This window comes from Sceloporus undulatus, chromosome 6, assembly GCF_019175285.1.
Source record: "Sceloporus undulatus isolate JIND9_A2432 ecotype Alabama chromosome 6, SceUnd_v1.1, whole genome shotgun sequence".
NCBI classification, from domain to species: domain Eukaryota; kingdom Metazoa; phylum Chordata; class Lepidosauria; order Squamata; family Phrynosomatidae; genus Sceloporus; species Sceloporus undulatus.
In genome coordinates this window covers 127,686,006-127,710,580 of record NC_056527.1, presented here as the reverse complement: position 1 = coordinate 127,710,580, position 24,575 = coordinate 127,686,006, and the positions used below count along the sequence as shown (strand labels likewise).

General features: G+C 39.0%; 1 protein-coding gene across 1 annotated transcript in view; it reads left to right on the top strand.

The window, feature by feature from the left end:
• Positions 1 to 24,575, top strand: part of UNC5D (unc-5 netrin receptor D) — a 259,865-nt gene that overhangs the window by 203,191 nt on the left and 32,099 nt on the right. Inside the window, exons 8-11 of the mRNA XM_042473959.1 lie at positions 8,188 to 8,220; positions 12,332 to 12,517; positions 19,141 to 19,518; positions 22,681 to 22,765. Coding sequence (XP_042329893.1) covers positions 8,188 to 8,220; positions 12,332 to 12,517; positions 19,141 to 19,518; positions 22,681 to 22,765 — 682 coding nt within the window. The remainder of the gene's footprint in view (positions 1 to 8,187; positions 8,221 to 12,331; positions 12,518 to 19,140; positions 19,519 to 22,680; positions 22,766 to 24,575) is intronic.

The following is a 24,575-nucleotide window of genomic DNA, read 5'->3' as shown; positions in this document are numbered from 1 at the left end:
AAACAGTGACCAAAAGACAGTACACAAAAGGAGGCTAAGGGGCAACCAAGGGCCAGCCAAAATATCTTATTTATTGTCTGAATAAAACAGCTGATCCTCAGCAATAAAACTCAAGCAAGGGAGTGGAAAAACCCACTTGGGAAGTAAGTCATAGACTTTCTTCTCCTGCTGCAGCTTCTTTCTCTCCTGTTTGAGCTGTTGTTTCTTGTGTTTTATGACACTCGACAGCTGCTGCTGCCTACAACAGAGTAAGAAACTCTGAGGACACCAAAAGTGGAGGGGAAATAAATGGAACTATATGGAAACAAGCAAAACATCTGTTCCCCAGGCAAAATGACATAAAATTACACTAAATAACTTTTGAAAACGATTCTTTAGGTTTGCAAATGATATAATGAATATCAACATATAGGCTCCAGTCTTTTTAGTCATGGCTCAGTCTTATGTTAACAGATACCTAGGAGAGCACTGGGGAACTCATGACCTCCAAGACTATGGATAAGTCCGTGTGAATTTCACACCCTGGAAGATGTTCAAACATCAGAGGAATACTGTGCCAGTCAAAGAGATTTCTGTTGTTCTCATATGGATAGTGATGAGGCAAGAACAGCTTGATGTTTATGCAAAATGAAGCCTATGAATCTTCTTCTAAAAGCCCTTTGGTGAGGTGTTCAGAGGATCCTGGTTAGTCATGGAAACTCACAGTGTCACCTTGGGCAAGTCCCATTCTCAGCCTTAGATGAAGATAAGGGTTAACACGCTCTGAACAAATCTTACCGAGAAAACCCTGTGATAGGATCACCTTAGGGTCATCATGAGTCAAAAAATGGTGAGGGGCCACATTTGATGGCCTCCATGGAGGGAGACCAGAGGATTTTGCATCATGTGTAACACACTCAAGATCAGGAGGTGGTGAAAGATGATAAAATGCTGTCCACCCCTCCATGCGCCTCTTTTCATGCATTGCTTTGTAGATAATGATGATGCTGGATGCTTCACTTACCTGGCTAAATTGCATGAGGCATGTGGGTCATGGGGAGAGGGCAGCCAGATTACTTCATGGCTACCTCATTGGTCTACATTTTGTGGGCTCATGTTATGGCTTTAATGTTTGTTACCTGGAGGGTTCCAAAGTTCTGTATTGTCCAGGGACTCTGGTGGCGATAGATTTACAAATGAAACAGACACTTATCCTTTGTCCATGGCAGGTAGTGTGGGAGATTATAAGAGTTTCAGTGAACACCTTGGTACACTTTTGGTGTAGGGTAAAGCTCTGGAACTGTCTCTCTAGTGTCCTGAGACCAGGATGTGGTGAAGAAATCTACCCTTGAGTGTACCTGGGGTTTTTGCTCTCACTAGTAAAGTTCTGAAGCTTGGGTGGGAGAGCTCTGGGCTTGTCATCCATTAGAAGGATCAACAGGGAGCAGCTCCATTATCAGATTACTCCTGGGATCAAGTGTTTTGCCCAAGGGAAGGCTGAGGAGGTAGTCAAGGGGTGACACCTGGCCTCAGGTGAAACCACATCATGTTGCTCCCCACTCTTGTTTCTTCAAGGATCATCATGGCATGAATAGATGCTAGGTCAATAAAGTGTCCCTTGTTTAACCCAACTCTCTGTGTCTGGTCTTATTATTCCATTGTAGGTCATCAAAGACTTGAAGTCACACAACGACAAAGTGGTTTCTCTGGTTAAACTATTTTAATCTGTTTTGAGTTTTACATCGATTCTTTAATGTGTGTAGTAAATGGGAAATGAAAGCTGATATGACCTTGTTGCCAAGTTTGAAAACTGGCTTCACCGATGTACTGGCCATATTTTGAAGGCATTACAGGGATCTCTGAGAAAAGAGCCAATCCTTCTATCTAAGTGAAAAATTCTGATACCAGCTGAGTGCAAGATACAAGAATTAGTGCTGTGCCTAAGGCTTTTTTTGCCTCATTTTTTTGCAACTGTTCTCATTCCGTTGAAGAGAAAAAGAAATATTTTTTCAAAAAGAATTTAAAGGAGAAAAAAAATCACAGAAATTCTCATGAGTGAGATACAGGATTCTTGTGTTTATATGGAGCGGCTGAGTAATGTGGGTGTATGTCCAATTTTTCAGCGTACAAGCATCTCTGTAGCAGCCAGCAGCCTTCTCAGCTTCCTAAACATCAGTTAAGGCCCAGAGGAAGACATCACAGTGTAACTCCTGCCATAGGCCTCTTTCAGATCAGAAAGTATGGCTAGCTAGAGAGGCTGCAGAGTGATGAAGAGATATCTAATAGAAAACAAAACAAAAACAAGTATAATACAAAGAACAGCAAAACAAGAACAAGTGCTGTAGCTTTGGATTCCTTGCAATATTATGGTAATTTCAAAAACAACACCTAAGGAGATTCTGGTGAGCCATGAGAATGAGGGAAAGAACCAGAAGCCATTTTCACGAGGAAATAAAACTGCTATAAAATTGGGAGAGAAATAATAGAGGCGGACACAACACTGTCTTCTCATATATTGCTACAGAGAAGGAGTTGCAAGCAGCTGCAGCAGAGACAAACTATATATATAGTAACCCATTTAATATGTGGCATTTGGGAAGGTCCCAAGCCAAAATCCATATGCTGAGCCAAAATTTCTCGCAAGATATTCTCATAACAAACATTCTGTTTTTCTCCCTTTCCTGTAGAAGGCATGAATTTTGTCTAGATTTTCAACATCCTTTTGGAGGGGCTTCCACCTCCATGTCCATCACAAATACCTTAGAATATAGCTATTGGTATTGATTGTGGAGAATACATAATGATGGATGAGCTAACAACACACTATGTCAATGAACCTCCTCCCAAAATACTTAGTGAAAACAAACAAAGATGTGCTACTGCTAAAGATAATCCCTACTTCTGAGAAATGGTCAGAGAGTTCCTTTTACCTGTGGAGTCATTACGTGAAATATGTTTTCCACCCCCACAATTTCTCTAACCACAAACGGGATTGAAAATTTCAGGAGGCCAATTGGATACAATTTAAAACACAAGTTTAAATGTGTGGTGGCACATAGCCAAAAGGTGCCACAGGGCCAGCAGTAAAATCACACTGGTTTGTCACAAGAAGGAATTTAAAATCTCATTCTAATAACAGGTTCACATATGTCATTTTTGTCATTAATATTTTGCTGCACTATGTGGATGATAACTATAAAAAGACCAAGAAAATGCCTAAAGGTGACTTTGCTGTTGTGTCTCCAGCTTTGGTCTTGAGCACACAACAGCAAGTTGTGTGCATACTTTGTGTGGCCAACAATATCAGCTTCAGATTTGAGGGGTGAGATAGGGTGGAGCAGGAAACCTGGGCAAGATAACTTAGTTCTCTTCTCCTTGAGTAGACCCACTTCCTTGCCACTTTTACAAACGCCCATGTGATTACTCTTTCTTTCTAACCAAATCTGCATCATTGGCAGAAGGAGAGTTCAAGGAAAATAGAGGTTGTTGCTTCTGATCCACTGTTTCACAAGTTTGGAGAAGACATGTGAACAGATAACAACTCTGTAAAGATTCTGGGATGAGCAGTGTGTCTTCTCTAGTCACAGCTGTCCACCAGTACCAACACTTGATTAAATCCATCCACATCTAGTGCAGTCTCCCTCTTTTCCTAAAACAGTGATGGAGAGCCTTTTACAGACCAAGTGCCCAAACTGCAACCCAAAACCCACTTATTTATCACAAAGTGCCACATTCCTCTGGCTTTCTAGTAACAAACTCTGGTGAACTCTGTGGTGGGATAACAGAGCGTGTTCCTGCAGAAAGGGTTCTGAGTGCCACCTCTGGCATGCATGCCATAGGTGTGCCATCACTGTCCTAAAAGATGCTTGAACCTTGGGCAGATTCAAACATTGTCTTCTTCTTAAGCTCATAGAAAGGGAGGTTTGCACCCAGTTGTGTCACAAGACTCATGCATGGATTTCCTTTTTAAAAGGTTTTGTCATTCTTATTGTCATTCTTATTTCTGAGGATATGCTACTGGAAATGAAAAGCTCATGAAAACTTCGGGCTATAAACAAACTAGGTTTTTGTTTTACAGTGAGACAAAGAGCTATTTTCCCCCTTTACTATGATTTACTGTGATAGCACAGTGAAGAAATAGTTCTACCCAGCCTCTTTATTTTCTCTTCTGTTTCCTCTCCTTATTAAATTTATTGGCGGTGAAAGCTGTCAGATAAACAGCCTAGAGACTGCAACATGTGATTCCATCTTTCCGGACGATGGATTCATCACAAGTAGATACTATTGTGGTTCTGTTAACTGATATATGTTTTGCCATTCACATCTTAGCTTGGTTTATTCTACCACCATGTGGAGAGGAAATTCTGAAATACATGTAGCTTGGTAAGAAAGGTACATATGAGCCAGACATTTCATTTTTCTATGTCATTCATGTGATGACATGGAGAGATATGAAAAGCTCTGTTTTGTTGAATTTGTATAACACATAACCTTATTTTTGTCCTTTCTTTTCCTCCCTGCCAGGCCATGAGATATTTTTATTTTTGTGATCCTACATGGAAATCTATGTCTCTGTGTGTATGTACGTGCGCACACATGTACACATTTTTAGATGTTTGTGTCTTTTAAATGCATACATGTTTTTGTGAATGTGTCTCTAAAATGAAACATAAACCTCTGAAATGTATGGATTTCCAATGAAAGATGCTCACATATACATTGATTTTTGGTGAGAACTGTGCAGAACTTGTTTTACCAGGGCCATTTCAGTTTCAAGTTGTTGTTTTTTAACCTGGATATCTTTATCATGGGGGAAAAAAACTGCCACTACTTTGAAGATGTTTCCATAAGTAGACTTCTAATAATGTATTCAGATTTTTCTTTCAACAGCTTTATACATGTTCATTCATCCATTTATTCCATCTTGTTTCTACATTTATTTCTTTGTTCTTCTTAGCGGCCAGTATTTGGTACCAGCTATTTACTTAAGGCAGCGGTTCTCAACCTGTGGGTCACAACCTCCCCTTTTTTTTTGGGGGGGGGTCAAACGATTCTTTCACAGGGATCGCCTAAGACATATTTTCGATGGTCCTAGGAACCAAGGCACCACAGTTTTTTGGTTGGGGGTCACCACAACATGAGTAACTGTATTAAAGGGTTGCAGCATTAGGAAAGTTGAGAACCACTGACTTAAGGAGTCCTAGTAGCGCAGTGGTTAAATGCTGGTACTGCAGTCACAAGGTTGTGAGTATGATCGCATGGCTCCACGTTTGACTTAGCCTTTTGTAGGTCAGTAGGGGGCAATTGGCAACAGACTATATACTGCTCAAAGAGTGCTGAGTTCACTGATAAGCCATATAGAAATGTAAACGCTATTGCTATTGCTATTTACTTAATCATACTTAACTAAGTAACCTCCCTTGGCCTAACCCTCCCAAACCTGATGGGAACACCACTCACCCATGCTCCAGTTGCTAACAGGATGGACCTCCTTCTCACCATGTGGCTGATGACTGGTAAATCATGGCAACAGTGTCACAATCATGGCTAAGTAGTGACTGTGAATATGGAACATTCATTTAATTAATTTATACCCTGTCTTTTTCCTGGGATGGAATCCAAGACAGCTCATCCAATTTACGGATGAGTAAATCTAGATAACTGTTTTGTATTCACAATATAAGAGATGGCATTTTATTACACCGTTGTATTTAATGGAAACTGAGCATCTATGATACAGCCATGTTAGTCCATACAGTCAATATGTAGAGAAGTACTGTAGCATCCTTGAAACTAACCAAAGAAAGACATTGGCAGCATGAGCTTTTATAGACTTCAGTTTAGTTCCTCAAATGCTTCTGAAAAGTAGACTTAAGTCTACAAAAGCTCATGCTACCAACTTCTTTCTGTAGTTACTCTCAAACGTGCTACAAGCTCTCTCTACATACTGAGCATCTATGGATTTTGTTATCCATGAGGGGCTCCTGGAACCAAACCCCAGTAGATATCAAGGTCCCACTGTATTTTGGATCAGCAGAGTCTGCTGTACATGTGCCTCTTAAGTTATTTTGATTTGTTTTTGCTATGCTTCCAGTCTCCATTGCAAGCTTTGAGTGCTTATATCAAATGTAAAAACTTTTGGAAAACCAGTACTGTTCTCTGCACCCTGAAACTTCTAACTGTCAAGGCCAGGTATAGAACTGTCACCCTTCCCTTTTGAAAACATACTGATGCAGTCTGACACATTGAGCCTAACCTGCCTACACCTTGTCTCTGCATCACCATGGCTCTGCATTGGACAGAGCTTAGACGCTTCAGGGCCCTTTCAGATGAATCTAAAAAAGTTATTTATGACTGAGGGTTGGGAGCAGAGGGAGAACAAGGATGAAGGTAGGATCAACACAGCTGCCTTAATTTATTTTGCAAAAGTGACTGTCCTTGTTCATATAAGTGATACTGCACATTTTATTTGGAGTCCAAATTAGTGCAATCAGTTGAAGTGCTAAACTAATCTCTCTCCCTCTCTCTGAGTGATGCTTTTACTCCTCTGTGGGTCACACAATATATTTATGGCACAGTATTCTACGCCATCCTTATTTTTGCTTTCTCAGCTAGGAGCAATTATATTGACTTGGCTCCTTTTCTCCTCCACCTCATCTTGCAATATGTTCAATTCCAGCTCTGATCCCCTCCCCATAGGGCTTTATGAAGGAAGCAGAGTGCAGTGCTTTAGTAAAACAGTTTCTGAGAGGTTTCCCCCCCCCACACACATTTTTGTTTGTTTGTTTTTTGCAGACTTGGCTTGTTGTTGTACATTCTTTCATCAGAACAAAATAGATTTTAAATGGTTTGTCGATAACCAGCATTCTTTCCAATCTAACTTGCTCAAAGCCAGTGTTGCTAATGCATGGTCTTTGATGATTCTGCCCTACTGAACGAATGTCCAGACATTTGCTAACTAGTCTGGAGTGAGGCACAATGCAGCCCACATGCTTCACGTAGGCTCAAGGCTATTTTGGGCCTCTCCAAAGATCCCTTATTTCCACCCATCCAAAAAAGATGGTAAGAGGTCTGAAATTTTGCCCCCAAATAACCATTTGCAACATTTTCATATTTTTGGGGGTGGGGGGACTGTTTTATTTTCTTAACGTTCCTATTTCAGTCTTGAAAGGAGATAGACATTTGTGTTTAATTCTGTCCTGGGCTCCTTGGAAACGGCAGCATAGATCAAGCTTGTGTTGGCAACTGAAATGCAAAATTGTATCTGGAAAATACACCAGTTTTCATTTCAGTCCCTCGGTCTTCAAATCAGAAATTGCATAATGAAGCATTTTGAATCTTTTCAGGGATAGGCCAAACCCTACAAATGTTGGGTAGGAGGGTTGCATGAAGATCGTATTTCAACATCAAACAGGCATCACCATGCATGATCTCTCAACAAGAGGGAAGCTATTATGTTATACTGAGATTTCTATTTTTCTTGACATTGAAGCTAGGTAAGGAGGTGAGCTAGTATTTATAATTTGTGAATACTGTGAATAGTGCTGATGGCACTTGAACCTTGTGTTTACTGTTAATGAAAATGATCCTGGTACCTACCTTCCAACATACTTTCCAACAGTTGAGAACTAGCACACGTGGCAAAACAACATCAGAGTGTAGCCAAGATGGCAAACATCTTTAAGAGGAAGAACAGACAAAGCCAGGAGGGGCTGCAGCAGTTTGATTTTGCCTGACTCTATTGAAAAGGGCAAGACTCTACCCCTTTTGTCTTCTGCTCCCATTGATTTAATTGAGTACAGTCTACTTCTGCACTTTAAACACAGTTTGCAGCAACTGAAATAAGCTGAGAACAAAGGGAGAAAGTAAAAAAGGAGAGTGGGACATTTTAAAAGCAGCTGGAAAAGGGAGATGGCACATCCTTTTGAAATTATGCCAACAAAACAAAAGCAGATTAAAGTCTGATATTTTATTTCTCAGTATTGAAGAAACTATAATATATCTGTTTAAAAGGAAGATGGGTGAGATAACTGAAATGGATTTTGTCAGGAGCTAAAAAAAGTGGGGGAGGGTTTATTCATAAAGCTGGACAGAAAGTGATCTAGGAAGCAGAAACATTCCATATATGTTTATTAAGTGCAACTTTCTCTCTCTTTCTCTTTTCCCTCCTCTCTCTCCCTTGCTCCCATTTCCTCTTCCGCTTTTTAGATAGAAAGCCTCTTCATGAAATAATACCCCAAAGTAAGTTTTTTCTTCTATTTTCTTTGACAAAGGTTTTCTTTTTTAAAATAAAAAATCTTAGATTTTAACTAAATACATAGGTTAGTTGTAAGACAGATTGCTCAGCTGAAAGCAAGTGTAAGCCCTTTCATAGATGGGCTTTCCATGTGTTCTGTTTGTCAAAGAGGGGAGCGGGACCAAATTCACACGTTCTACCTCCAACCTCAATGTGTTCATTGGCTCAGTTCCATGCTCTGTGTTGTCCCAAATTCTGAACATATCATGTGCAGCCTTCCCACTGAAAGCACAAAGATCAAGGGATAGAGCCAGTGGTCCAGTTGATGCTGAGGATCAGATAGAGGGTATCATCCTGTTCTCCCTATTTGAGTATTAAATCAAGGCACATTGAAAGGGACTATTAGAGAAGAGTGGATTTTGTTTTCAGTTCTTGATTCACATTTCATTGAGTCACATTTGTAGAACCAATGTGTGTGGAGGTGTCTTCAAGACATCTATTGACTTAGGGTGACCCCATGAATTTCATAGGGTTTTCTTATCAATACTGAGAGGTGTTTTTGCCAGTTCCTTCCTCAGACATACAGCCTCCAGTTTCTGGTATTTGTTGGCGGTCTTCCATCCACATACTAAACGGGGCTGATCCTGCTTAGCATCCAAGATAAGAGAGGATCTAGTGCACATGAATTGAAGTCCAGTCCAGAGTATGGTAGAGCTGATTGTGTTTTATTTAAAAATGGCAGAGCTGATTGTTTTTTATTTAAAAAGTAGAGAGTGTGCAAAAATGGTTATATCAGTGAAAATAAAATATACCAAGGCAGAGGCCAAACCCCAATGGTGTATTTCCATTATTGATTCTGCCAAGATCAGCAATTCCCTCCACTTCCTCTAGCCCCCTTTAAAAGCTCCTGCAAAAGAATGAGAGACTCTGAAGCATTTTTGTTGTCATGGAATTTTGCAGTGGGAGGAAAGTCCTCATTTTGATGGTATTTAATGTGAAAATATATCATTGGCTTTTATATATATATATATATATATATATATATATATATATATATATATGGTGAAAGGCAAGAGTTTAATATGCCCTGGAAGCACTGCTTGTCTGCTGGAGGTTTGTAAGTTCTTTGGCATTACTTTCCTTTGTTTCACCCTTTAGATCCTTTATTACATGTCACTAAGTTTTACCCTCGACTTATCCATGGGTCATATCAAAATCCATAATTTTGGCCCCAAAACCTGCCCTCCGACTTATACATGAGACCGACTTATAGTCGAATATATATATGGTAAATAAAGCAATTGACATGCAGGGTCAGAATATATGGACCATTGCTTAGCATATATTTCTTCTCTATCCAATTTCTGGTAATCCCTGCATTTTATAGGTTGTTTTTTCCCCTCCTTTCATCCTTCATGTAGTTGCAGGGTTGAGGTTTCTACCGACATCTGTGTTTTAACGCTGGATAGAGGTCACATCTCTATCTGATAACTGTTTATGCTTCTTTGTTTTGTCTCTGTCTCTGTGGTATGGGAACAGTGTTGCACAGCACTTCATTTCATTCTGGGTTTCCTTCAAAGAAGTTTCCTTCAGGACATTTCCACTGGTGCGTTTACAGTCCCTTTGATATAATAAGGAGGCATGTTAATATTCAACTGTTCCAACCTCACATGTGAGGAAAAGTATTTCTAAAGAGTTCCCTCCTCTTTGGAGAAAGTAAATATTTCTGCGTAGGTTTCATTCGCTATTCACACATTCTGAAGTATCTCAGGAAATTATTCTATGGAGACATGCATGGATTTTTTAAACATGAGAACTGTGGAGCTTTGCGGAAAAGGCACTGTTTCTAGAAAGCCGCTGTATGTCTTTGTGCAAGATTGTAGCTTTCTACAAAAGAACCTACAGTCTTCAACATCAACAAAAACTTGCACAAGCCAAATTGAATTTTGCAAAACGAAAACCTTGCACAACAAAAAATCTTGTGCAGATTAATGTAGCCTTCCATAGTTGACCAACCGCATGCAAGAACTTAAACAGGGTTTGAACAGGAACAGCTCCAGTACAGACTATGTGCCTCATGCTTATCCAGTCCCAGTAAATGCACTGAAGCTATACATGCTCAAGAAATCTTTGAAATCCTTTATTATTAACTTTGCTGCTTAGGGATGTTTCCATTTATTGAACTATAATATACTTGGTATCCCAGAACCACCTCATATTGTCTGAGCAAGTGTTGTGTTTTGTTTATCTTCTCATCTAAGTATGCAGTCAAAGAAAGTCAGCCAAACAACAGAGATCGATATTAGTGCTTTTAGTTCCTTGGAGAATTGAACTATTTATTTAGAAGTGTGAGATCAGAGGCGAGTTATATAAATACAGCTTGCTGCCTGCTATTGAATGAAATGGACGTTAGAGTTTAAGAGCATGTGCATCATCATTGATGCGAAATCAAAGGCAATTATGAAGATAATTGGGGGAACAACCAATTGTAGTAAATAGCCTTATATATAATTCTCCCCAGTTTGGAACTGTGTTTCTTGGATGTTATTCTTGTAGAGAAATTCTTGATAGAAGAGTAGGATTTTTTACAGATTTAAAAGGGATGAGGTTAGAAGACAGAAGCAGAGAGACTGAGAAAAGTGGTTGTGAACCTGAGCTAATATGTGCCTTGCAAAGTTTGTGCAAAACTTTATCCTTATTGAACTTTATTGTTTGTTCATTTAAAATTCCTAACAGATTTTTTTAAGTTTGATTTTATGCTTTAACACATTTCAAATCATTTCCCAACACTTCTATTTAAAAAAAATATTCACGGTTAATAGACCTCATTACCATAAAAATATGCTTTTGTTCAATGTCGTTCACAGTATCAGGAAGCTCATATAATGTAGCCTTGCTTCTAACCAAACAATAGCCTTGAGCAACTTGGAAAGATTACCTAAAACAGTTAACATGTTGAGTTTGTTTGGTATTGTGATTGCTTTTGTATTTTTATGTGTTATGTCAAGATCTGTGAAAGTTGTAGGGGTCATATGTTAGTAATGCGCTACCAATGTGCTATTAAAAATATTGTTTAAAACTCCTTTAGTAAACCAAATTATTTCTGCAGTGCAGATGCAGCCTAAGAAGTGCCTCCCATGAATATCTCACTGCAAAGCCAGGACTAACAGGGAGGAGCTGCTCATTCAATTATTTGTGTCTTAAGCTTTGTGTGCAAAGTGTCAATGCATAAAAGCAGAGTGTGGATGTACAGAAACCTTTTTGTTTCTCTAAGTATATAAATAGTTCCACACTTCAGATTTAAATGAGGAGGGGGGAAAACGTTGCGGAGAAAGTTAATTTTATTTTTTGAACCTCTACAGTCTTCCTAAAGTAAGATTGTTTTTGAAAACGATGCAATAAACCATCACTGTTCCATTGCCTAATTGGCCCTACTGACAAAGATTAATGCCTCTTTTCTGTCTGGAGAGTTTGAAAAGAAGAAAGAAATTGCATGGCCTCGTTGATATAAAGTGCTTTTGTGTTTCTGCATTGTCTCCTAGCTAAATATGAGAATTTCCGAGATTAACCTATTTCTGGGTTAAGGCAATTACTCATTTGGCAAACAAAGGGAATGTAGCATAGTGAAAATAATGTAGGTTTTATGTATTGTAATCTGCCTTTTCTTTTCAGTATTTCTCCAGAGGGTTCAAAAGGACTTCTGGAATTATGATAGAATTATTATGGAATAGCCATGGGGATACATGGCTCTCCAGATGTTGTTGGACTATAACTTCCATTAGGTCTATCCAACCCATCCAATAGTGAGAGAAGATGGGAACTACCATCCAACAATATTTTATTGGCCATCAAGTCCATTCTCTAATATAGCTAGTCATTTTCTGTATGCCATTTCCCATTGATCACACCACCACAGCTATGTATCCATGCATATACATTGAGGTCTGAATATTGTACTCTAGACATCAGAGCAAGTAAGTTATAATAGATAAAAAACTCATGTTAAAATAAACTTGTTGAAAGTGAATGCTGGTCTTAATTCATACTTGCTTTACTATTCAGAAGGAAAGCTTGAAATCTGTTGCTTATTTGGTGTCATGCCTTCTTTGCTTGCAGACATTGAGAATGCAACAGACATTGCCTTGTATTCAGGGCTGGGGGCTGCAGTCATCGCAGTAGCGGTCATTGTAGTCGGCGTGACTTTCTACAGACGGAGCCAGAGCGAATATGGTGTGGATGTCATTGACTCATCAGCCCTCACCGGAGGTTTCCAGACTTTCAATTTCAAAACTGCCCGGCAAGGTTTGTAATTCAGATTCCTACTTTTTGAGACAGGTTTCATCAGCCGAATGAGGACCTGAAGTTTATGCTAGGATATAGGAGTTACATGTGTCACACAAGATATTTAACATCAGTATAGTCCCAAGCCACATACCACCTGTACCATCACTATGAAACTACAAGAAAGAAGGACAGCTTCAATTTAAACAAGTAAATATTCATGTATTACTGTACTTTCCCATGTAGACAGATCTTGTAGCAATTTTGAGACTAACTGAAAGAAATTGGCAGCATGAATTTTCATAGACTTCAGTCTACTTCTTCAGGTGCGTATCCTTCTTCATGTAGATTGAGTGCTGTGGTGTGATCTTTTTAAGATTGCTAGGTGAAAATGCTTCTTCCTCAAAATATTTGTGGAAGTGGGTGAGTAAAGTTCTTTTAAATTCTACCATTCCTGTTTTTGAGATGGAAGCCTTATTGTGGGTGGAAGGAGGTGTTGGGAGAGGTGTGAACATAGCTCTGATTTAATCCTCCTAAAGGAAGAGATGATACAGTATTCCATCGATAAATATATAGATGTCTTCCTCCCCATGGGATATATGCTTTGCTTTGCATGCATTAAAATAACTAAGGCAGAGAGAGAGAGTCACAGGTTTATCTGTGAATCCAAGCAAAGCTTGGAAAAGGTTGAGTTACCAAGAAGTTGATTACCATAAGTACAGACATGTCTATTATTTTCTATGCATGTCTTTATGCATGGAAACCAGGAAAGAGATCAACGATCTTCCTACAGCATAAACCAGAATAGAGTCAAGAACTGGAAGTTTTGGGGAAACATTTCAGAAGCATTCTCTAAATTGCCTTTTCTCAACTCTTTACTCTGGTTTATGTTATTGGAAGGCTGTTAAGCTTTTTCTTGGTTTCCATACAAACTACTTAGTTACCAATCTACTATAAGACTCTGTTTAGCACAGTCATTTAAATTGTACTTGTTACTGGCTATAGTTTGATTATATTGAAAATCACTGTCTTCAGGAATCAGTGTGCAAACACTGTGACTAACTTCAGATAAGATGACTTTGTGTTTCGGTGTTATAACATGGCAGTGGTTGGTCTTCAAAATCCACTTAGGTCAAGAAGACCTGGTTCAGTTTTATATTCAGCTTTATATTCTCTAAGTCTATAAACAAAACAGCTTCATTTTTGATTCGGTTTTTAATAATCAGGAAAATGTTAATTAATATTTTGCACATAGGGCATGTGCATATAAGGGTTTTAATGCTGCGCTATATAACTTTTAATGGTTTGCATTTTTAACGTGTTATATTTTAATTTATAACTGTTTTCACTCTTGAAATTGTGTAATTATTTTTTAAAAAAAAATATTTATATATTTTAATATTGTTGTACTGTTTTTAAGGTGTGTTGTTTTATACCTGTTTGCCGCCTTGAGTCCCTATATTTATTTAATAAAATAAAATAAATAATAAATGCATAGCCAACTCCTGGAACATGCATACATTAATATGGAATGGAACTCCATTAGGAAATATCATTGGTGACAACTGTGGAAACATTTCCTCCCTATTTGCGGATAAAGAAATTCTGCCCACCACATTTCTTTGGAAGATGAGATTGTCCAACATGTTTCTCAGAGGGCTCACTTTTAGCAGCAGTTGTGGAATATCTTGTGTTTTCCCACATTTTAATTCTTTTTGTACTGATTCTTTAATTAACAACGGTAACAACTTTGTTTAGCAGCCTGACCACAGTTTGCCAATCTGTTGTATATACCATATGAAGTGTAATTCTGGGACAAAATAACAACAATGTGTTGGGGAAATTAGGGGGGGGGGATCTGAAAAGTGGCTGTCTATCTTTAAGAGCGTAAAACAACAACAACAAAACCACAAACAATATAGCTTTGAAGAACTTTTCATTCCACTCTAGCTATTTTTCTTAAGGGATCGGCAGCTTCATTGGCACCTCTCCCACATTAAATTTCAGACTAGTCCTTATAGCTGTATCTTACTGCTAGTGCAAATTGTTTAGTTAGTATGAGGGAGGACAGTTGTGTCAAGCTCCAGGAAAGAGATGGAGCTAATGTTGTGTCAAAATTTGTCCTTCGTTTCCTCCCACATCTTCATCTCCTTCATAGGAGGCTTCCATTTTTGCTGTCTCTTTCTCAGAGCCCTTTCAAAATTCTTTTTGCAGTGTTGTGAAACTTGTTGTAATGTTGCAAAGTAGGCAAACCGTCCCCCCCCCCTTTATTTTATTGCACATGTGTTCAACAGGATTTTTCCTAATGGGAAAAAGGCCTATGGGAAGAGTTATTTTATGACAAAATCCCTTGGGAATTGAAGGAAGTCTTAGTAGCCAGAAGCTGTTATCTGCCAGAGATTTAGTACAATAAAAGGCAGGTCATTCACACACATTGACTGCTGTCTCATAAATCGAGTAATCATAACATCTCTGATTTTCATCCAAATGATTCAGATTTTCTCTTCCTTGGAAATTCATTTCAGTAGCATTTTTCTTTCCTATGAAATTGAATGAGAATGGTTAAAAACAATCTGGAATAAATGTTTGAAACAGCACCAGCGATCATGCAAGATCGCTACCATTACAGTCTACATTAATTAGCTCAGTCTACTTACTTACCATCACAGACTCTATTGTCATAATCATTAAGGAGATTTAAAATACCCACTTCGGCAATGAACTGATATAGCAATTCTGCCACTTGCTGCTGCTTCTTCTTTTTTCACACCTCTTTGAGAACAGCAGAATGATGAAAGGATAGCTGATCTACATTAAATGATCATAAACTAAAATATGCTGTCATAATTCATTCACATTCTGAGAGGCTTAAGATTTATTTTTATTTTAATGTCAGGGTAACTTGAAAAGATATGACTAGGGTCTTGTCACAAAATACTTTTGATATGTAGCCCCTGCAGTGCCTTTCCAAGGGTAATCTTGTTGATATTCTGTCTGGATAGGGATAGGATAGAATAAACAGGGAGGAAAGCAATGGATGCATATAATTTTTCCTTGTAGACTTCTGCCTAAGATATTAAGATTCCATTAAACCTAACAGAAAATACCTTACAAAAAGCAAATAAGCTCCTCCCAGGGCCAGGTTTAAAGACCTTTCTCCATTTTGATCACTCTCTTCTGGACACACTCCTTGGCTGCTGGTTATATTTAGAAGTTAATATTATATATGCCTTTAGAAGCTGGTTTAGTTCTGTTTTGTGGTATGCCTACTTGGGTTACTGTGAATCACCTTAAAATCGCTTCGAAATCAAAGGACATCCTGATCAATGGTGTATTCTATAAAGGTTCTCTAATTATTAAGACAGTGAAATATGAAAACACCGGAGGAGGAAGAAGAAAAATCAATAGTCCTCTTGGAAATGGGGTCACCAATTTGCTCAGTATTCACTAGGCCACAGGTCTCCCATGATAAGATTTCTAGACACGTTCCCTTGCGTATGTATTATTTTTAGAAAGTGAGATTCAGGATTAAATGAGAAGAAACAAAAGGGACTGTAAACTCATAGGAATTCAAAGTTAACTATGAGGATGCAATCCAAATGAGAGCTGAGGGGGAAATAGCAAAAGGCCAAGGAACACCAAAGCTATTCTCAAAAGTGCTACAAGATCCCTTTGTACAAAAGAGGGATCAGCATAGGTTCCATGTTGTGATATTTTATTAAGTTTTATTGCATTGCCATGCATTTATTGCATTTCTATATCTTTGTTTTTAACATTTTTATTATATAAGTGACATCACTGCTTATGTAATCAAGGTAAAAGATCTATCATATCAGAATGCTCCCCACAACATTGTTAGTTGCCTCTTAAACACTCCCCTATGCCTTTTGTATGCCATAACTGGCAAGAACAGCCAGCTTGGGGGGTGAGGATGTTCTTATAACGTGGAAACAAAAGCTGGTGTGGTATAGTGGTTTAAATACTGAACTAGGACTCTAATAAACCAGGGTTTGGTTCCCTATTCAGCCAAGGAAACCCACAGCGTAATGAGTGTTGCCAGATTGAAATTGGAAAGGGCTCCAGTATCTATAATGATTGTGTAGAAAGGGGGGGTTCTGAAGATGCCAGCCACAGATGCTGGCGAAACGTCAGGAGTAAGCTCTTGTAGAACATGGCCACATAGCCGGAAAAACCTACAAAAACTATGGATGGCGGCCAGGATGGTAGCATGCACTTTCATTTCAGGCAGAAGTTCATTGAGCATTGGAAACAATGCATAGTTTCTCTTTCAATGTGTGGGAGCGTGTAAGAATCCTAGCAAGTGAGACAACATAGCTTATAACATATTTTTCTTGTTACAGCAATTGGAGACTGAGAGCCTCGTTCCGGCCATTTTTAAAATGGCTTCAACTGTGATATGGCTCATTTTGTGTTCCATTCCATCAGTCCAACTCAAATAGGATATTATTCAGCCAGGAAGGTTGCTGGCAAGTTGGACAGAAATTATCAAAGGGCTGAAATACTTTCTTTAGCGAGAAAAGATAAAATGTTTAAGACTATTGAAATCACCAGGGTACACCTCTAGAAATCAAGTTTGATGGATGCCAGCAGAACTCTTGATGCAGTATCGCTTGTTTTGGGCCATTCCAGGATCAAATGCTTTCATGGAAATGATTTTTCACTTCTAAAATATGAATGGATTGATGAGAGGAAAAGATCTTCTGTAAATCTAACCAAGTCTGACATTCAGGTTACACTGAATTTTAATCAGAGTTGTCAAACATTTTTGGTATGATTAAAATGGATTTAGGACTCACCCAAAAAAGAAGCCACATATGAAAGTTCATAAAGACAGAGGTTTGTGCCTCACATAACTTTGCTTGGAGCATATGGATAATAGGTTAATTTTACAGAGAAATGTGTTGTTAAGTTAACTGCAATCAATACCATTATTTACTATTTCGATAGAACATAATCTTGTTAATAGCCCCTTTGTGATTGTCAGCCCCCGGTGTCATGAATTCCAAAAATCCATGCAATGTTTTGAAAAACTCCCAATCCCAATAGGGCATAAATCTCCACCAAGCATAGCTCCATTTCATGCCCCTCTCCCAGTACATACCAGCTGGAGATACAAAGATGATAGCCTCCATCCAGACCTCTAAGAAACCTTCAGAAGGTCCAGCCTGCCTTCTTCTGTGTCCAGCAGCAAAAAAACACAATGATGTTGTCTGTCCAGTTATTGCCCTCTCCAAGGCACCGAAAGGCCATGGAGTGCCCAGATGGCAGGCCTTATAGTGGGGGGACACTGGATACCTCTATCCTCAGTGACCATAAAAGGACATTGGCACATGTAATTTGCCATAGGAGTCTAGACTTTGTCTGAAAATAGGTAAATCACCAGTTGTGCTTCCAAGGGGAAGGCATTCTAGAACCAGCGTGCCATGGTCAAGAAGGCTCTCTACAATGTCCTCACATAGTGTATTGCTCTCACGGAGGAGGGCTTCTCCAGCAGATCTCCACTCTTGAGCAGATGCATATGGGAAGAAGTGCTCTTTTAAGTACTGAGTTCCCAAGCTATTTAGGGATTTAAATGCCATTACTAACACCTTGAATTCAGTCTGGAAACATATTGACAGCTAATGCAATTCCCTTTAGAACTGATTTGATGTGTTCTCCAACCTACCTCTATCAGCAGTCTAGCTGCTGTGTTTTATACCACTTGAAGGTTCCAAATTATCTTCAAGGCCAATCCCAGATTTCAGTAGTCTAACCAGCAGGTTATCAGTGCATGAACTGCTGTTGTCAGTTTATCCATGTGCCATGCTAAAACTTTGTGTGTGTGTGTGTGTCTTTGCACGTGCGCACGCGCCTTTGTGGTCAAATTGCCTTACCTAACACATACAGATTCATTGATCTATAGTGTTTTAAATTCTGCATCTTAAATTGTGCAGTATTTAATGTGTTTTTCAAATTTAAATTTGATTTTTTTTTCAAATTATTTTTATATTTCACTTGTTTTCTTATTTTAAATTGTGTTTGTCTTGCATTTAAATTGTTCCACTTGATTTTATTGTAAGCTTTCCCGATATCTTGTGATATGGGGTTGGATAGAAATTTGAAAAAAATAAAAAATAAAATAACATGTCATGGAGAAGGTTAGGCAAGAGTTTTTCTCTGACCTGTGATTTTCTGAATAGAAGAATGTTCATTTATTAATTCATTCCTATGAATAAAGGTGTACCATGTTAGGTGCTCCTATTTGTAGCAGGCAGGAGGAGACAGGCAGGAAAGAGTGGCCTAAGCCCGCTCTGGCCAGAAATGGGTCCAAACCCTGCTGACCACAGAGCATGCTCCCAAGGCAGGACATGTATGCAGGGACCAGCAGGAGTTGGATTATCTGAGCTTCATGGTGGCTTCCAAATGCTTTGGAGGCATGCATCGTCTAATCAGCATGCCTCCAAAGTAGCCAGAAACTGCTTCATTCCGCCCGTTTCTTTCACACCCAAAACAGTGTTCTCCAAACTATGTCTTTTGGCCTCACTAAGCCCTAATTATTTTTATATACTGACCGACTGTATGTGCACACTTTCGGTTGTATGGAACATTGATAACTGATTGCATGATTGATTTACTTCCATTAGGTAACTCCCTGCTTTTGAACTCATCCATGCAGCCTGACCTGACTGTAAGTAGAACCTACAGTGGACCCATTTGCCTTCAAGACCCCATTGACAAGGAGCTCATGACAGAATCATCCCTCTTCAACCCTTTGTCTGATATTAAAGTCAAAGTTCAGAGTTCCTTCATGGTTTCATTGGGCGTGACTGAGCGATCTGAATATCAAGGAAAAACTCATTCTGGGACATTTCCACATGACAGCAACAGGACCTTCAGCTCCATGCATGCAAAGAACAAAGCCGCATATATCCAAAACTTATCAACACTCTCCAAACGAAATGAGATGAGGGCCACTGGTGTATTTGGCCACCTGGGAGGACGTTTGGGAATCCCCAACTCCGGTGAGTTGCTGTAAAGTTTAGAATTTGTTTAAAATGCATTTAAGAGGTTTATGCAAGCCCTTCTACTGTCACCTAAGATGTGCCATCATAGCGATTTAGGATATCTGTTTTCTCGTTTGCATTCTATCTCGTTTTTCACATTCTATCACTTTTCTCATTCACACAGGCCAGAGTAATTGTTTCCCCCTTTGAGTCCTAGGAAATACTTGTTACTGTCAGTAAAACAACTGATCAGAGTAATTCTGTGGATCATGGGAATGCTTTGGAAATAGTGTATCTTGATTTCAGTAGGGCTATTCACATCATCCCTCATGATATTCTAAAATAAACAACTAAAATAACCTAATTAATACATTAAAAGGTTACAATTTAAAATGTACAAAAGTTAAAAATATAATTCAACCAACCCCCTCCCCAATAAAACTTTGAAGACGGACAAATTCAATGAAATTATTTTCTATCTCTACCAACCAGGACTCCTTTTGTCTGAAACTTCCCCCACCCACATAACTATAATTGCATGAAATGTAATGCCCAGAAAGGGCTACAGCTGTGAAGATTTCTGGGTGCATTTTTTAATATTCGAAATCATATTAATTCCAAAAGAGGCTGTTCTCTTGTCACATGAAATAAAAAGGATGTCAAGGTAGCAGGTGTTCCTTTCTTTCTTTCTTAATCAAAGCTAACTACTGGAGTGGCATGTCAAAAATGGAAAGTTGGCCCTTGAGCATCCAGACAGTCAAATGAGGTACTTGCTTTGCTCTGTGAAATGAAGTGATCCCCCCTCCTTTTGATGGCACAGGGTTTCTGTAACATTCAGTCATTACTTTTGTCTCATACACTTCTTTATGAATAAAATAAAACAAAATAGGGCAACCAACTGTCGGTGCTTGATTGTGCCACTAGCAATTATGATTCAGGGAACCCACTGGGAAGGCCATCTCCCATGTCCTCACCAAAATGTCTGTGATGCTGGTGGAAGCAAGAGAAAGCCCTCTGCTGAAGATGTTAAAGATTGGTCTAGTCTGTACAGGGAGATACTTTTTTTGAAGACAGTTTGAATCCAGGCTGCATACTAGCATTTTGAATGTTGTTGTAACCTTTAATTATCCAAAGAAAATAGAAATGGAATAAATATAAAATGTTCTATAAAGGTTTATTCATGTATGTGTATAGTACTAGTGATTGTTTCAACTGAAAAAGGCAAACAGGAAGGGTTTCCCCAGCCGAAAGGTGACACATCTTTTATATAGGGAGGCCAAAGATTAGACTTGGGTACCTCTTAATGCAAAGTATACTCTTTATCACTGTGCAATATCCCTTCCTCAGTGTGAAACACTTGGTCCATATTTAGTGGAGAGAACACTACATCCAGTAATAGGCATCTTAACAACCCTGGATGCAGTCTGAGATATGTATATATTTGGTTATGCCCCAGGTAAGCTATCCAGTCTCTTTATGGATTCTGAACCAGAACAGATCTAGATTTATCTTAGAGATCCCTTGAGCACAAAGTCCAGTGTCTGTTCATCAGCTTCCATGGCAGTGTCTGAGTATGGAAAGCTGCCCATCACTTAAAATTTCCCTACAGCTCTCCATGATGATACTAATGGCACTTTAGCAAAATCAAATCTGAAAGTGGTTTTCTCTCCTCATCCACTATTAACCTGTGGCATACCCTTCAACATTTCAAGATGAAGATTGAGACACAGGTGGCCAAGCAAATACAGTATCATCATTACTAGTGAACATTACTAATGAGGAAGAAATTAATAAAACAAATTAGGAGAGCCTGCAGCAGTTTGCCTTTGTCTGACTGCAGGAAAGGAGAAGACTTGATTCCCCTTCTGTCTTCTCCCCTTTTTCCTTGAGATGAGTGCGAGCTACTTTTACGCACTCAGCTTGCAGAAAATGGAGTATATTAAGTACAAAGGTGGAAGGGAGTATTATTATTATTATTATTATTAAACTTTATTTCTAAAGCGCTGTAATTATCCCCCCCATAAACTGAAAAAGTGGGATAATATAAGATCAATTAGGACTGCCCTTGCCAAAGTGGGACAATTGGAGAGTATGTTGTACCCAATACACAAAATCAAATAGTAATACTACTACGCACTGTTAACATGCTTAAGTCCCCCACAGCTTCTTAAGGGTATTAGGTTTTGACACCAGCTGTAATTCTGCAATGTTCCCTACATGTTCCTGTGACACATGGTTCATTACAAAAGTCCATGCAATGGAAGGAACAGTTGTCCCCAAAAGTTTTGCTTATCCAGTTCCGTTTTCCCAAATACCCTACATTCTGCTTCCCATCTTTCTGTTTTGTACTAAAACATGGTCATGTTCTCTCTTTAGTCCATGTAATCTTAAACATCTATTGCAAATTAAAAGCCACCAAATGATTTGAGGAGTCTTGCTAAATACTAAGACATAAAGGAAAATATGAGTGCAAGGGATGTATGAGTTAAAATGGAGCCAGGCACCGCGAGATAATTCTATCCTTCCAAGGTTATATTCTACCACTTTGGATTGTGTCATATTCTGAAACCTCAAGGCTGACATTTGGAACATTTGTAACATTCAAATTATGGAGCTGGAATGGGTATCTAACTCACCTGGTTTTGTATTTTGTGATACTCGATTCCAGGTAGAATGAAGATTGGGTTTGTACTGGCCATGTTCATATTCTTTTACTCTAAAGGCATCAGTGAGGCCTGGATTTTGCATCTAAATTTGCATTCTACAGCAAATATAAACATAAGAGGGTGTTTGTTTCTGTATCTTCACAGTCCACTATTGAAATTGGCTCTGGCAGTTTCCCAAACTAATACAAGCATTACTATTGTAGGCTATGCTGAGCACTTTGTCTCTTGTGCTTTCTGAATGCTTCATACAACAGAAACCTAATCTTATCTAAGACCTTGAAGAGAGATTGCAATATAAATAGTGTAGTATAAGTAATGCTGATAAATTGGAACGTGATCCATGCCATGCCATTCACATGAAGATGATGAAGTTTCGTGTGCTACAAGGCCACAGTGAAGCCATTATGTTCTTTGAGGCTGACAGTGTGCTGAAACTGTGATTCGCTTTCCTTCCAGCGGAGATTTAGAGTGTCCCCTGCTAACTTTTCTTTTCTTTTTCCCCTTCTTGTGACAGGAGTTAGCCTACTGATCCCACATGGGGCTATTCCTGAAGACATATCTTGGGAGATCTACCTTTCCATCAACCAAGGCGAATCCAGGTAAAACTAGAACAAAAATTATGTGCATATTTTGAGCTCATCTGCTGAATAGCAATGTGCAGAAGCAAACAAGGGAAACAAACTTGTAACAGGTAGATAAAGTGATAAAGTGTTGCCTACTGAGTGCACACAGCATCCAGCAGCTTTTTTTATCCTCCAGAGTTTAAAAAATGGAGAATTTTTGTTTCCAAATCCCCTCTAAGGGATCTGGGAAACATTTTTGCCACATCCTCCCCAGCCATTTAAGACCCATGAGAAAACCTTTAAAACCAAATAGAGGAAGTGAACATATTGGATATGGTCTTCCAAGATCTCCTGGAGGAGTTTAATGTGCCCCCCTGGTCTCACACAGTTGTCCACCCCTGGTGCAATGCAACCATAACAGACAGGTGAAGCACCTGTCTATGAGGACATTCCTCCACATGTGAAGTCGAAGGCTTTCATGGCCAGCATCCATAGTATTTTGTGGGTTTTTCAGGCTATGTGGCCATGTTCTAGAAGAGTTTATTCCTAATGTTTCACCAGCATCTGTGGCTGGCATCTTCAGAGAATGGCATAGAAGAGATTACTCCACATATTTAAGAGTCCTTTGTAACCAGAGCTTCCAATTACATAGAAGGTGCCCCCCTTCAAAAAGAATTGGATTCAGCTCCCTCTTCGGATGTCTCAGTTTTCTTTCCATGGTCTTCTATAAGCCCTTGTGACTCTCTGTTGCTTTTTCCAATATGCTAATGCTTTTCTCAGTCAGTTGCTATGCAGGCTCTTTAACAATAATTGTAGTACCTCACCAGACACAGTTCAAAATGAGACACCAACAGGGCTCCAGTAACCGTACCTGACATTTTCATTTCCATATAATGCCCCTGAGTCTCAATGGGTCTCAGAAACGTTCCAGTGAAATGAAAGCAATAGACAGCTAGAGGCACCGGCCCGCCACATTAAAAACGAGTAAAGGCAGGATGCTTTGTGCAGAATGAATTAGGTATCTTTTGATTCTGAATTTGGAAGGACAGGTTTACAGTATTCCAGCTATCCCTCTTTGCCATATAGTATCCATATAAGTTGTTTCACTAGGCACTTTTGGCCTCAGATAAGCTTTTTTTCAAGAAAACATGCCTGTAAGGAAATGGGACCATCCTTTTAACATTTACATGCTTAAACCGGGAGCAACCCATGTCCTCCTTATAAGTCCAAGCTGTCTGTCCTACATTGAAGGTGATAATGGTACCTGACCCCTGTTCAGCTACACAAATGACAAGGAAGACATCTCCTTTTTGCTGGAGGGGTTGTGGGGCTACAGATACATATCTACACATGTGGTTGGAATGCCTGCATGTTCAGCAATTCTGGACACATCAATTGATTCCAGACATTATTAAACAAAATAATAATAATAATAATAATAATTTGTTTTATTTATATACCGCTATTCCAAAGATCATAGCGGTGAACAGTCTGGGTACTCATTTTAGCGACCTCGGAAGGATGCAAGCCTGAGTCGAGCTTGGGCCCATTTGCTGGTCTTGAACTCGCAGCCTTGTGGTTTCAAGTGAATGGCTGCAGTACAGGCATTTAACCACTGCGCCACCAGGGCTCCAAAAGGTCCAACTCAACCCAGAGTTGCTTCTCTTGTCTGTGCAGAAAATGTTTTCCTTGTACAAAATGTTGTTTCCTCCACAAAACACAGAATAAATCTTTAACTGCAAAGATTATTGTCACTCTAGGATTGTTCTGATGTGAGTTTCTTGGAAAATATGTTTTTTTTAAATATATATATATATATATATATATATATATATATATATATATA